We start from the raw sequence: 13,391 nt of genomic DNA on the forward strand, positions 1-13,391 counted from the left end.
AATACCCAAGTAAAAAATCTAAAACATCATAAACTTGAAATTGAGATGGAATGTTAAACAACATCCATTCTAGGAGGTATCCAAATACACTAAAAACCAATCTTAGCTATATTGTGAATTGGTTGGCCTTGCTGTGGACATGATTAAAAGTGAGAGTAAGCCCCTTGGAGAAAGAACAAATGAACTGAATGAGAGAGTAACAAGGATGAGACTTCTGACAATCGTGAATCAAAAGATGAGTCAAATTCAATATAAATTTTGTGAAATCCCTATTTCACACGAGAGTAGTACCACGAAGAATGTCCCATAGTTCTGCTTGCATAACTGAACAATCTCCAATAAGAGCAGTGCAGGCCAGAATAAATCTTCCCTTGGGATCCCTTAAGAAGCTTGGACAGAGCCATCAAAATTAACTTGAATCCAATCAAAGGAAGGGACCATCCATTTGATCCCCGTTGGAGAGAACCAACAGATTTGTAGCAACCAAAGCTTCTCAACTGACAAGGCTTCACCGTAACAACAACTAAACAAATACCGGATTCAGCTTTTTCTTATCGATACAACTGAGAAGGAGAATTTAGTATCTAAATCAATTTAGCGCGATTCAAATTATTAGAATTTGCAGTCCCATAGGTTCGGAGTTGATAAAATTAATTTTATACCACTAAAAGAAGTTAAAATACATATCTAAATTAAATCACAACCATGCACTTTTTATTTTATTTTATTAAAAAGTACAATTATTAAATTCCTAACTTAGGCCGATAAGAGAAAACCAATGTTTCATTCGTGGACTGATTCTACAACACACCCGCATTTAGCTTGGAGCATGGATGCACCAAACTGTAGGACCATAGATTTTGTCGATGTAGAAAATTAAAAATTTATAAAACAACTATGATCACAAAGAATTAGAGAATATCAACAGTAAGGTTCATGAATCATGATAAATAGCTTTTGATATTTGTCTTACTAAACTAACCACCCACTCTTTGCTGGATGGTATATTTGATATGAAAAATTGTCAACATGGTAGTAGTTGGTACCTCACCAAACATTAAAAATGTACACGCCAGCAAAGGTTCATTTACAGCATGCAAGCAAACCAACCATCTTTGTCAAGGTAACTATTCTTCAATTTTTTTGAATAAAATAAGAAAGAAAGTAACAAACTCATCAAAACTCCCTAGAAGAACTCTGCCACACCTCAACACATTGTTGATCCTTCCTAGTCAAGAACATGGTGCTCCCTCCAAAGGCCAAATTGGTAATCTTGGCCCCACCCATATCCCTCACTCTCCCCATCAGGTTCTTCTTGAAGATCCTCCCACTGTTCCCAGACCCCATAACAACCTCCGACCACAACTCCATGTCACCACCCTTGGTGCAAAACACTTGATTCCCCTGCGTTTCAATCTTGCAACCAAACCCTTCCTTCTTCCCATTCAAAATTTTTCTTTTATCTCCGAGACATACCCACGCGCTCTCACCGCTACTCAAATTCCTCAAGTCCACGTAGGATGCCTCCCCCGAATTCACCCCAACCTTAAATATAACCGACAGCGCATCACAAACCGCAACGTCAGCAAAACAATCTACTTTCTCGGAAACCTCCCAAACAACGTTGCCGGACCGAACATCCCACAACCGTATGTTCCCGCTCACGCCGGAGGGCCCACTGTGGGACCCAGAAGCCATTAACAAATTGTAACCCTCAATCCATTGCAATTTCGTCGTCGGAATCGCCGAATCGATGTCCGCGCCGAAGATCTCGTTGTGACCGATCTCCGTAACGGGTGTCAGGGTGTGCAAATCGTAGACCATTATTGAATTCGAGTTTCTCCGAGAGGATTCGAAGCTGACAAACATGTTTTCCGGCGAGGATCCGATGGCTTGGACGGTGGAGCCGGATTTGGTGACGTTTTCCCAATTTAGGGTTTCCCTGACGCGCCCCTTATCGAGGTCGAGGATCTGGAGGCCGGAGAAGTCGTTGGCGCCGGCGGCGGCGAGCGACGGCGAGAGCGCGAGGAGGGAGTCCACGGCGGTGAATTGCGTCAGGACGGTGGATTTGCGGCGGAGGGACCAGTCGAAGGAGGTGATCTTGCTGCCGTGCGCGACGTGGAGGGAGCCGGAGGCGGTGGCGGCGAGGGCGGATGGGGAATCGCGTCCGTTCAAGGGTAAAAGAAGCGACTTTTGGAGATTAAAGGGTTCCAATTGAGAAGGGTTGGAGAGGGAATTGACGAGGAGGGATTCGATGCCGTAGAATTTAGACTCAATAGTTAGGTCTTGGAGATCGAAAGTTTTGGCCTTTGAGGGAAGGTTACCGGTTCTGAGAAGAGAGAGAAGGAGCGAGAACAGATCTGGGTCTCTGTCTAGGAAGGGCGTGTGGAGTCCAGAAGATTCCGCCGCAATTCTGGAGAAGAAGGTTTTCGGACCCGCCGAGGTTAGTGTCTGTTTCGTGGTTTGGAACAGTTGGCCACCAACGTCAATGGAAACTATGTTGGAATCTGGCTTAGGGAATCCAACAGGTTCGGATCCGGCAAAAGGTGGCATTTTTTTTTCTATGATTTCTTGGATGTTCTTTCTTCCGTTGGAGATGTGGATACAAGAAAAGAGAGGAGAGGAGTTTGTGGTGTTTATAGTAGTGGTTGGGAAATTGGGGTTGTTGTGAGGATGAAGAGAACCTACACTCATGGCATCAGACTTTTGTTATGCCATGAGTGTAGGTTTCGTTGTTCTCCTTCTTTTCAAAATAAATAAATAAGAAATAATTATATTAGCCGGCCGAGATGGACCACACTAAAATGAGCATTTTCAGAATATTGCGGCGAGTATCTTTCTACTGTCCTTGGCTATTGCCGCACGTTTTTTCTTTTTAAAATTATAATGGCTGGGTCAAATTTGGTGCCCAAGTTTTCCATTATTGCTGTTTATGTTATGAAAGAGAGGCGAAATGAGACACAGCTTCTTATTGGAGAGAGGGAAAAGAAAGGAGTATAAAATATGTTTATAGATTAGTCAGCAGATCGAATGTTACAAACTTATGTCATCAAGATTTATTAAAATATTGTAGAAACTAGAAAGAAAATTTCTAGCATTAGTTAGTCAGTATAATTAATAATAGTTGTTTCCATTTTACTTGAAATGATAATAATTATAGTTTACTAACAAGTATGACAAAATTAATAGATGGTTAGATCCTTTAATAAATATACTGACAAGAGTTTAATTTCCAATCATGTATGTTGAGAAAAATAAAATTCACTAACTTTTTTTTATGTTTAGAAACAATTAGTTTCTTAGACAATAAATATTCTTGATTGTATATAAAAAATAATAAAGTTTTTTTTTGAAGGAATTGTTACTACTTACATTAAATAAGTAAAATATAAATGCCCTTTAAAAAAGTAAAATATAAATTTATTAATTTAATATAGTAATGTTCAATATTGATATTTTAGTTATCATCTAAAAATATATGGATAAATATTTATTTTGGTAATTGAAAGTATAAAATAATGATAAAGGAATTTTTGAAAAGTGAAAAATTTAAATTTAATTTTTAAATATATAAAAAATGTGACAAATCTATGAGATAATTTTATTATTAAGTTATAATCTTCAAAAATCAATTTTATTATAAGTTAAAAATTTTATAAACTAATTTTTCATTAAATTATTTGCATAACTAATTTGATGTATCTTTTACACATTTAAGAAATAAATTTAAATTTTTTAAATTTCAAGAATTAATTTCTCACCGTCTTATATTTTCACAGACCAAAATGAGTATTTCTAAAAAAAAAAAATATTGATACTTTAGTTTGCTAAATGCAGAACCGACTATTGAAAGAATATTCAATAAATTTAAATACAACATGTATTGGTCAAGCGTGCACACAAGACCCAAAAAATGGAAACTACTACGAAAAAGGTTACTTTTGTCTGGACTCTGGATAGTCGTGCTGGACTGGACCTGAAGGTGTTGATTTAGGGCTCTGCGTAGGCGTTTTGGGCCTTTTACGCTCCTAAAAGCGAGCTACTACATTTATACAAAAAAACAAAATTAAAAAAGGCAAGTTATAGGAGTGTGTATGTTTTGGTTGTGTAAAATCAAACCAAATTCCAATTTTTTTGGTACAGTTTACATTTTTTATGGAACAGACCCGAATTCAACTTAAAACTACATATAAGAATTAAATTTTATAATTAGATTACTTCTTTTCAGAGCTACTTGGATTTTTGTCCAAACTCGTTTCAAACTTGTTTTATTCTAGTTTTTAAACCAGTTTATCGACAAAAGCAGATTTGATTTAAAATTTAAAATGGTTTTTAATGAAAAGAATTATTTTAAAATCGGTTTGCACTAATACAAGATTAACTTTAAAAATAAATTTTGTAAAAAACTGGATTTGAATCTGTTTAGTTAAAAATCATTTTAAAACCAAAATCGGTTTTAAAAACCAGTTATAAATAAGTAAGTTGTCTTAGGGTTGAGGTTATTAGAGTTTTAATGCAGTTTGGTTTGAATTAGTGTAACTGATTTTTTTCAGTCCTTCAAGCTACTACTGGAGCAAAAGCCAATTAAAAAGAAAAGCGAACTCATTTTTTTGTCAACAACTAGAAAACAACAACTAAAAAACAAGTATGATGTGTTATTTATACAACAACTAACATTTTGGACAGCAGCAATTTTAATACATCTCATATTTCTATCTCTTGTATAATTTGGTGTATGAATTATTGCCAAATAGGAAATATTATTAGACAATTTGTCTTATTCATTTCTCATTCACATTTTTTTCCGTTAAATGTTGTTGAACTTTGATGTACCCAGAGAAAGTAAAATTGTTTATTTGAGGAAACATGTCTTTTACTGTAGAGCATGGTAGTCCAAATGTGTGAATCTGTCTCCCAATTACTACGGATCTGTCAATTCTATATATTGAACTATGGCAAATTTTGAACACTCAGAAAACTACTAATTCCTAAAGCGAAATCTAAGAACACACCAAATGTTGCAAGTATTTTAAAAGTTAAAGTTTGAAATAGTCAAATAGAACAAGTAACGTATCCGCATTCACTTTTCAAGATGCCTGTGAGCGAGAAGATTGAATTCCTCCCACGCATAAATTTGGACCAAGGTTCAAACTTGGCGTTCCATATAATCAAAACAATCATGATCTTCAGCTATATATTATAATCGCCATCATTAGATAACAATAATGACAGTCAACTATATTACATATATATAATATAATCATAGATGCTAAAAATGTACAGCTATTTCTAATCCAAACTTGGCAAAAAAAAAACTATAACACATATAATAAGCAAACTCACTATTTTTTTTTTCGGGGCCATTGAGTTCAAAAAAGAACCCCATCACTGTGTTAGACTTCCAAATCTTAATTTACTATGATTCTATATATAGCATGTGTGCTGTTGGGTTCTGTCAATCAACATCACGGCACAAAATTAAAAACCAATGCCAAACTCATGAACAAGATGAAGCCATATTGTTTAGCTGACACCAGGTTGAATCATTGGGAAAAAGGACCAATCCTTGGATGCCTCTCTCTCCTTCCCTGCAACTTTCTCATTAGCCCACCAGTCAGCAACTATATTGGGAGCAAGAGAATCTCCTCCATCTGCATTATCAAAATTGAATTCTTTAGCGGAAGAAAGAGTTAAGGACTGATCCTTCTCATGAACTGTTGTTGCCTTATCTCCACCCAAAGTGGTTTCCAGTGGTTGATCATTGTGAGCTTCAGAAACTACTTGTTTGTCATCAAGCGCACTTTCTTCTGATTTTTCTTCTTTGTCTGTTGTTGGAGCATCATTTTTCAATTTTGGCAGGACATTAGTCCACGCTGATGCTGCTGGCTTGTTTTCCAGAGATTTCAACACTTTTTGAGCGGATAATTCAAATGAAACTCTATGATTTATACTAATCTCATTGAGGCGATTATTGCTAGGATGTGGGGACATTTTGATCTCAGAAACCCAATGATTTGATAGAAAACCAGATTGAGTTGTGGACCTTGCAGCATCTGGGGTCAGAGACCCGGAACCATGATTTGACTTCTGGTTTTCACAAGAAGACAGTTTATTATCTAAGTTGAGAAGCTTGGGAGGGTCTGCTCTTTGGAAATCAAGGATATGGGCGAAAGTGGCATTAAATTCAGAGTCAGGGAGTGGCGATGAGGTGCCGGAAACTGAGATGGCAGATCTTGGTGATATGAGTTGACCAACAGGGCTTCCAGGATGAAACTGATAGGATTGGAAGTCATAGTGAGATATTTGGAACCTCTGAAAGGTTTCACTGTTCTTATTGTTGGGGTCAAGTAGCTGAGCAAATGGAACCTCGGGCGAGGAAGGTGTAGTCATGTGGACGGATTCAGGAGGTGGAGTGAAAGGAGCAGTGGATGATGCCGAGAAAACAGGTGGTGAGACTAATTGGGTTTCATGGGCATAAGGTCCAATGGCAAAGATTGAGGCGGGGCCACCAGGAGAGTAGATGCTGGCAGACACACAAGTGTGAGATACTTTCCCAATTGGTGACTGTGCAGTTGATGGAGGTTCTGATTGAAAGAAAGATGCAGGAGATGAGGGAGGTGCTACGAAAGGAAGCGTTATACTAGGTGCTTGAATTGAACTAGCAGCTGCAGCAGGATCAGCTCCATTGGTGGTTGGTTCTGGAACTAGGACAGCATGCCCAATGCGCTTTCGGGTTTTTTTATATCCAAAACACCCAATTTTGCCCAACCAGCTTCCCCATCTTTTCTTCTGCAAGCAAAAGAAGCTGACTTGAGTTTCAGTCATAGAAGACACTACAAGTATTCCCTTGATGCATTATAGTTAGTTGCATACAAAATGAAATTTAATTCAGAGCTTAATTTTAATATTGATAGACCCCAGATTGAATAAGAAGAAACATACACAGTAGTTTTTACACCTTGAACATCCCTTCTTCCAGTGAATCACATAAAGGTCATACATGGCATGAATCAGGACAAAAGCTATCACTTCATTGAAAATTGATTCAGTAAGTAAAAGATTCAGACAAGTATGAGGCGTCAGATCCAATCTTCCACTTGGTTATTACTCCTGCCTAGTTAATTTTTGGTATTCATTAATCTGATTATCCAAGAGTGAGATTCAATAGCCAAAAAAACAAGGCAAAGCCTATTTTGTTATTTTCAGCAAACTATGCATACAATGCTTATTGCTTTTCATTAAATTAATTCAGTAAGTAAAAAACTCAGACTCCAAAGAGAAGACTTACATAATTAAACAAAAATATATTCCCATACTATTACTACTAACTCATCAAGAAAACGACTGATATCAACTAAAAGCAGAAAGAGAGAGAAAACTGATGAGTTCGGACTTTACACGCTATGCTATTACCAAAGGCAAAGACTAAGCACAGGAAAATCCTAACATTGTTCAATTAATTTTTATTTTCTCTTTTTCACGAGCTTACTATCTTTTGAAAACGAAAAGTTTGCTACTTTATTTGCTCTTATTCAAGGGGGGAAAAAAAAGAAAAGAAAAGAAAACGAAAAGATGTCTTCTTTTCGGAAAAGAGATGAATCAAATTATAAAATAAACTCGACCAAACAGTGCCCACGTTCAACACAGAATGATGGAATGGAACACATAAAAAAAAAAAAAAAAAAACAAGGAAAAGAACTCCAGAGAACCAAAAGGCTAAAAAGGTCTAAAGCATCAAAATGATCCAAACCCAGAAGAAAAAAAATAGTTTTTTTGTTATACCTGGGTAGAAGGTTGAGAAACGCGGTTCTGGGCAGAGGCTATGGCAAAAGCAGCAGCGTTTATAGTATCCAAAGTGTTGTTATCAGCTCTGGCATCATTGGCATTAGTTCTTCGCATCATCTCTTTCAGCGATCAGAAAAATCTTAACCGAAAAATGGTGAGAGAGGAGCATAAAGGAGTGGGAAATGATTTGCAGAGGGGAGAATGAAATTGCGAGAGAGAATCAAATCTGAGTTTTTGTGTTGAGGGCAGCGTGAGTTGCGTTGCCGTGTATTTTGTGTCGTGTGTGAGTACAATACAATACAAGGCTGTTTTTGAGTTGAGGTCAAACACGGCAATGACTTGCTCCTCATGTGATTAACGAAGACCCGGTTTGGCTTGCTTTATATTTGTGCTTTAATGTAATGTAATTATCCATATCGTGCTACAGTGTCGGGCATTTACCCAACTACCCCTTCCAGCCTCTCCCCCTCTTTGTCCTGCACTAAGCTATCTTTTACTTAATTTCCAACAAATTGTACTTTCGCAGATTAACTATTCTTGTATTACTAGGGGAATTGAGAGTACTAGAAGGGATTAGTTTCTTATTATATGCTAAATTTAATATTTGATTGTGTCTAGAAGAAAATCATGTCTCTAAAAGATTCATACGAAAAAAATACTTTTTTTTTACATGCAAATCACTAAACAAAAAAGAGAAAATAAATTATGTAATAATTATGTTCAACAATTTTACACCCTCATATAATCAATTTATATGACAAGTTTGTTAATTTTATAGTAAATATCTTTAAAATCATTCCAATAGTGAATTTTAACTAATTAATAATATATACCCATTAAATATTATCCTAATTTTAATCAATAAATAGTTTAGGTGATGTAAAAATATTATTATGTGTAAGTAATCTTTTTGAAGAGAAAGTTTATGAAAAAAAAATTGTCTCATTACAAGCTTAATTGATTCGACTGAGTGATATTATAAATCCTACGAGTAAAAATACGTCATTGGTCTCAAATGAGGTAAATAAACATTAATTTTAAATATTTCGACAGTATTTATTATTAATTACCTCAACATTAGATGAAAAAATATTAAATATTTTAAATTTTTAAATATTAAGTATATTATTTTTAATCAATATTTTTTGGATAAATTAATAGAAGAAAATGTGTAATATATATTCCATTGGATTTCAACTATATGTAAAAAGAAAATATTTTATATTTATTAAAAAAAATTAGTTAAGTTTATTAAATTGTATTATTTTTAATTAAAAATAAATATTTTTTCCTAAACTATTATTTATTGAAATTTGATATAAGTATAAACAAGTTTTTGATCTTATGAAAGATATTTTAAAATAAAATATCGTTAAATGAAACATAAATAATTAAGATTTATTTATTTTTTATATTAAAAAATAAATAATTTTTATTATTTATATTCAACACCGAAGAGAATATATATATATATATATATAATTACTCGTAAATAAATTATTACTCATGTGCTTGTCATCTAATTTTAGTGAACGATTCCAAATTTCTTAGACAATATTTATTAATTTTCTGATTTTAAGTTGAAAAAATATAAAAATTTATCAAGCATTTTTATTTGTTTAAATTTCAATTATAAATATGAGGAGGACTAATGAAAAAGAATTAAGAGAATATTAGTGTGGTGTTGGTCCCATGAAAAGAGAAGAGAGAGGAGTGCAGGTGCACGTGTGCACAGCCATTTCTGGACGGCTTTCGTGCGCAACACCATCCCACTGACAGCATCCCCTGGGCCCCACTTCCATCTATATCTTTTCTTTCTTCCCCTTTTACCAGCCACCACCACTTTCAAATAACTTGCACGTATGCTCAATCCCTCACTAATCACTTTTATATTTATTACTCATCTATCAATGGGATAATATTCTTAATTCTTTCTCTCTGAAATTCATGCCCAAAAGATCCTCATGGACCCTAACTCAAATCCTTTTTTTCTCTCTTCATCTTCATCATGCTTTTCAAAGCCATCATTAGCCCAATGTTTAGTTTTTTTTTTATTCCCAATTTAGAAATATGATACTGAATTAGTCTTTGTCGCTTTTTTATTAGGAGATTACAAAATTCTTTTGTATAGAGGTAATTTTACTAAAACTAAATAGATTCATAATCATAAAAAAGATTTAATTCAATTGATTGAACAAAACAATAAGTTATTATAAATTTTCTGAGATAAGTTTTTACTCTCGTAAATAAAAATAAATAAATTCATAATGTGTTGTTTTTAGTATTTAACATAATTACATATTTTTAAAAAAGTGAAACATGAGATCATTAATTAACTTTGAATAATTCTGTATTAGTGTATTTATAGGCTTAGGTCCCAAATTCTCTTAATTGTTCGGTTAATATGAGTTTTTAAGCCACTCGTTAAAGAAATAAAAATAATAATTAAAAAAATAAGTATCTACTGTTTGAAAAAAGGGTTAAAAAATTAACATTCTTAAATGATTGAGACAGTTTAATAACGTATTATGATTTTTTTAATTCTTAATATGCACCCGTCCTTTAAAAAATACTTTAACAAAAAATCTTTTCTTATTCGAATTTTAGTTGACTACGAGGTTGAAATTTTGCTGTATTGTTGAACTAACGTGCTTGAAAAATACCAAGCATCAAACAACTCCCTGTTTTGGAAACTGGCCAAATTAACGTGCGAATAAATATTAACAAAAAGCCTCATTTATAGAATTCTAGTCCTTTCAGGCCACTCTAGTGTTGCCACGAGTCACGAACCTGACTTATATTTCATTTTCAACAATTAACATATTTTCTCAAGGATGGGAAATAGGAGCGTAATAGACATCCTGATCCTTGTTTAATTATATGTCTTAGTGTTCAATTTTCCATCTTATGCGTCAACAAGAGCTCAGAGGAAAGTAAACAGGAAATAAAAATTACTAAAAGGGAATCATATACATCTCGAGAAACGTACAAACATGATCAATGAACAATGAATGATTTACCTAAACTCTGTAGAAGACAATTATGGCCTTAAATCGGTTAAAAACAAAACCCTACCTACCAAGCCATGTCAATCTAGACTTTGATAAAATCATAAAACTACTAATGTTATTATAGCATTAGAAATGCTTGAGAAACAGTGGGCTGACTACTAGGTTTGTGACAAAAAGCCGAAGCTATAACATGTGATTGTTGTTGTTTTGGCCTCCCCAAAAGCAATTGTAAACTTTCTATTTATTACCCTATGTCTACATGCAGTTCACTTGATACACTACATTTTTCACTGCTTAATAGGCAATAGCCATGACATACGGATTTTAGGAAAGTATTTGCATGTCTGGGTATAAGTTGTAAGAGCACAACAGTATTAGCATTTTTAAAATAATGAATTTTCTTTTTTTTATTTTGTGTCGTAAAATTCAGAAATGTATATTAGATTTTTTTTAAGTACATTTTCAATTTTAATATAACTTATCATAGTATTACAGTATCCATTTCTATTTTCTCATTTTGAAAAAAACAAATATTCGTCTTCCTTTTTTTATTTATTCATCTTCTATTTTTACATGTATACATGTAGTAATTTCAATATTTATTCTTGCATTCTATTTGTCTTAGATTCTCCTCTACATATTTATTATCTACTACACTTTAATTAAATGAAAAAGCTATTTAATATCTTTTGGAAAATTAAGTGAGTGATTAGTTTTATATTGGTCAAGAAAGAGTTCAATATGAAAGATATATAATAGATGTGACTCATATATTTAATGTCTTAACGTTTTGGTAAAAATATATTTTTTGATTCTTTTGGTAGTTCTTGTCATTAGTTTGTTAACTCTTGTGTGAGCTCCTCCTGACTCTCTAACAACTAATACCAAAGTTTGATGGGTTAAACTTAAGGGAGTAAGTAGTAAGAACAAATATTTCTGTATCGAAAGTCTTTTTAATATAATAAAAATTATGTTATTTGTGTGAATTTGTAGTATTTGACGTTAAGAAAATAGGAAGTAGACTCCTTGAAAGTTAATTAAGTTGTTCGAAAATGTTAAGAATCTAAATCAAATACACAAAATTGTGGTTATATCACGTTGAAACAACTTAAAAATGAGTATACATTTTTTTCCTGTTTTTTTCTTTTTAAACAAAAAATATCAATTATAAAAGGAATCAAAATATTTTATTTCACTTCTTTTCATCTTATCCACGGTAAATGGGTAACTAATTTTTCATATTGGGTCAGTTTATTTATAATTATAAAAAAATAATTTTAAAATAAGCGATTTTAAAAAATATTTTTTAATAAACATATAAGATTTATTTATTAGAATAAATAAAAAATTATTTTTAAGCAATAACAGTTTAAAAAATACACTTAAAAAAACAAAAACAATTTATTTTATTAAAATAAGCATTTTTCTCAACAAATAAATTTAAACAAATTAACCTATAATTTAATCATAAGACTACACTTTTGATAGGAAGAAAATTGTGAAGCTATGTAGCCTAGCTCGTGTAATCTGGTGACGCTATGAAACATGCTGGTTCTCATTTTCCAAGTATGTTCATAGTCTAAATGGAATTAAGCAACTCAATCTCGATTGAAAAAGATATTGTTTCACCCTCTTTCCACTAAATTTCTGAACGAGTCCTTTTGCTAGTTGTTGCTATGATATGAGGAAGAAAGCTTATAATCGGTGGGGTAGGAATAATAATAAAAGTTATAGAGATTCTTTTCCCTTTTGCTTGTGTCCTAGGGCAACTGAAATAACAATTAAACTGAAGACTTTTGAGGCGATAATTAATCTAGGTTAAGATAGCAATCTTGTTAGATAACTGGGGACACCTTTTTCATCGTTGGACAGGTAGTAGTAAGCGTCACTAGCGATAATATCAAATGTATCATGGCATTGTGATTGTGCTACTTAATTAATTTTCTTTATGACCCCACCCTTTTTGTTTGACTTCTGCGAATGCAAACAAAACGTTAGAAATATGATTTCCAGGCCTTGATACAAGCATAAATCAAGGTGTACGATACATATAAAACAAAATATTAGCATATGACACCCATTTGGTTAGCTAACCAGATTTTCCGTTGCTAATTTATGGCCAAACAGTCTTGAATGAAGAAATTAATAGCTCAATTAAGAAGCCGAAAAAATAGTATGCAAATTCAATTTACGCTTAAATAATATTAAAAAGCGGAAAAGAGAGTTCGGAAATTTAAGTTTTTTATAAAGAGAAAAATGAAAATTAATTGGTGACTATTCTGTATAATTAGTACAGAACAAAATTCTTGAAAGAAAGAGTGAGGCTCAACAATTTTGCTCTAAAAGTAAGAGTAGAAATTAATACCCTAATCGGAGCATTAGAATAACACAAGAATTTTTCTTAAAAAAAGAAGAAGAAGAACACAAGAAAATAATTCGGGTTGCTTTTATAAAATGGAGCGTTCAGTAAAAGCATCGATCTGACATACGAATCAAAACGTCATATTTTATAAACACTTCAAACTTGTTATCATTCTCCCAATTATTATCTTTTGGGGCCTTAGGTTAAACACTGAATTAAGGTCGCGTCACAGG

At 33.1% G+C, this 13,391-nt stretch overlaps 2 protein-coding genes across 3 annotated transcripts; both read right to left on the reverse strand.

The window, feature by feature from the left end:
• Window positions 1–921: 921 nt before the first annotated feature.
• On the reverse strand, window positions 922–2,789 carry LOC114413389 (BTB/POZ domain-containing protein At5g41330-like). Its single transcript, XM_028377770.1, has one exon. It carries the CDS (start codon window positions 2,692–2,694, stop codon window positions 1,177–1,179), a length of 1,518 nt encoding a protein of 505 aa, XP_028233571.1. The 5' UTR covers window positions 2,695–2,789; the 3' UTR covers window positions 922–1,176.
• Window positions 2,790–5,057: 2,268 nt separating this feature from the next.
• Window positions 5,058–8,155, reverse strand: LOC114413390. Of its 2 annotated transcripts, XM_028377772.1 has the most exons (3): window positions 7,783–7,893; window positions 6,943–7,028; window positions 5,058–6,789 (listed from the first exon to the last, which is right to left on the reverse strand). In XM_028377772.1, the coding sequence occupies exons 2-3, from the start codon at window positions 7,000–7,002 to the stop codon at window positions 5,524–5,526; spliced, it is 1,326 nt and encodes a 441-aa protein (XP_028233573.1). In that variant the 5' UTR covers window positions 7,003–7,028; window positions 7,783–7,893; the 3' UTR covers window positions 5,058–5,523. The 2 variants fall into 2 exon arrangements, with proteins under 2 accessions (XP_028233573.1, XP_028233572.1); XM_028377771.1 differs by lacking the exon at window positions 6,943–7,028 and having other exon boundaries at window positions 7,783–8,155.
• Window positions 8,156–13,391: the final 5,236 nt, after the last annotated feature.

The sequence above is a fragment of the Glycine soja genome, chromosome 5 (assembly GCF_004193775.1).
Source record: "Glycine soja cultivar W05 chromosome 5, ASM419377v2, whole genome shotgun sequence".
NCBI lineage: Eukaryota > Viridiplantae > Streptophyta > Magnoliopsida > Fabales > Fabaceae > Glycine > Glycine soja.

Bases quoted from the DNA above. Each gene is read 5' to 3' on its own strand.
- LOC114413389 (XM_028377770.1), bottom strand. From the start codon at position 2,694: ATGAGTGTAGGTTCTCTTCATCCTCACAACAACCCCAATTTCCCAACC.
- LOC114413390 (XM_028377771.1), bottom strand. From the start codon at position 7,902: ATGATGCGAAGAACTAATGCCAATGATGCCAGAGCTGATAACAACACT. The intron at 6,790-7,782 runs GTATAACAAAAA...TTTTGCTTGCAG, and splicing joins TTTCTCAACCTTCTACCCAG to AAGAAAAGATGGGGAAGCTG.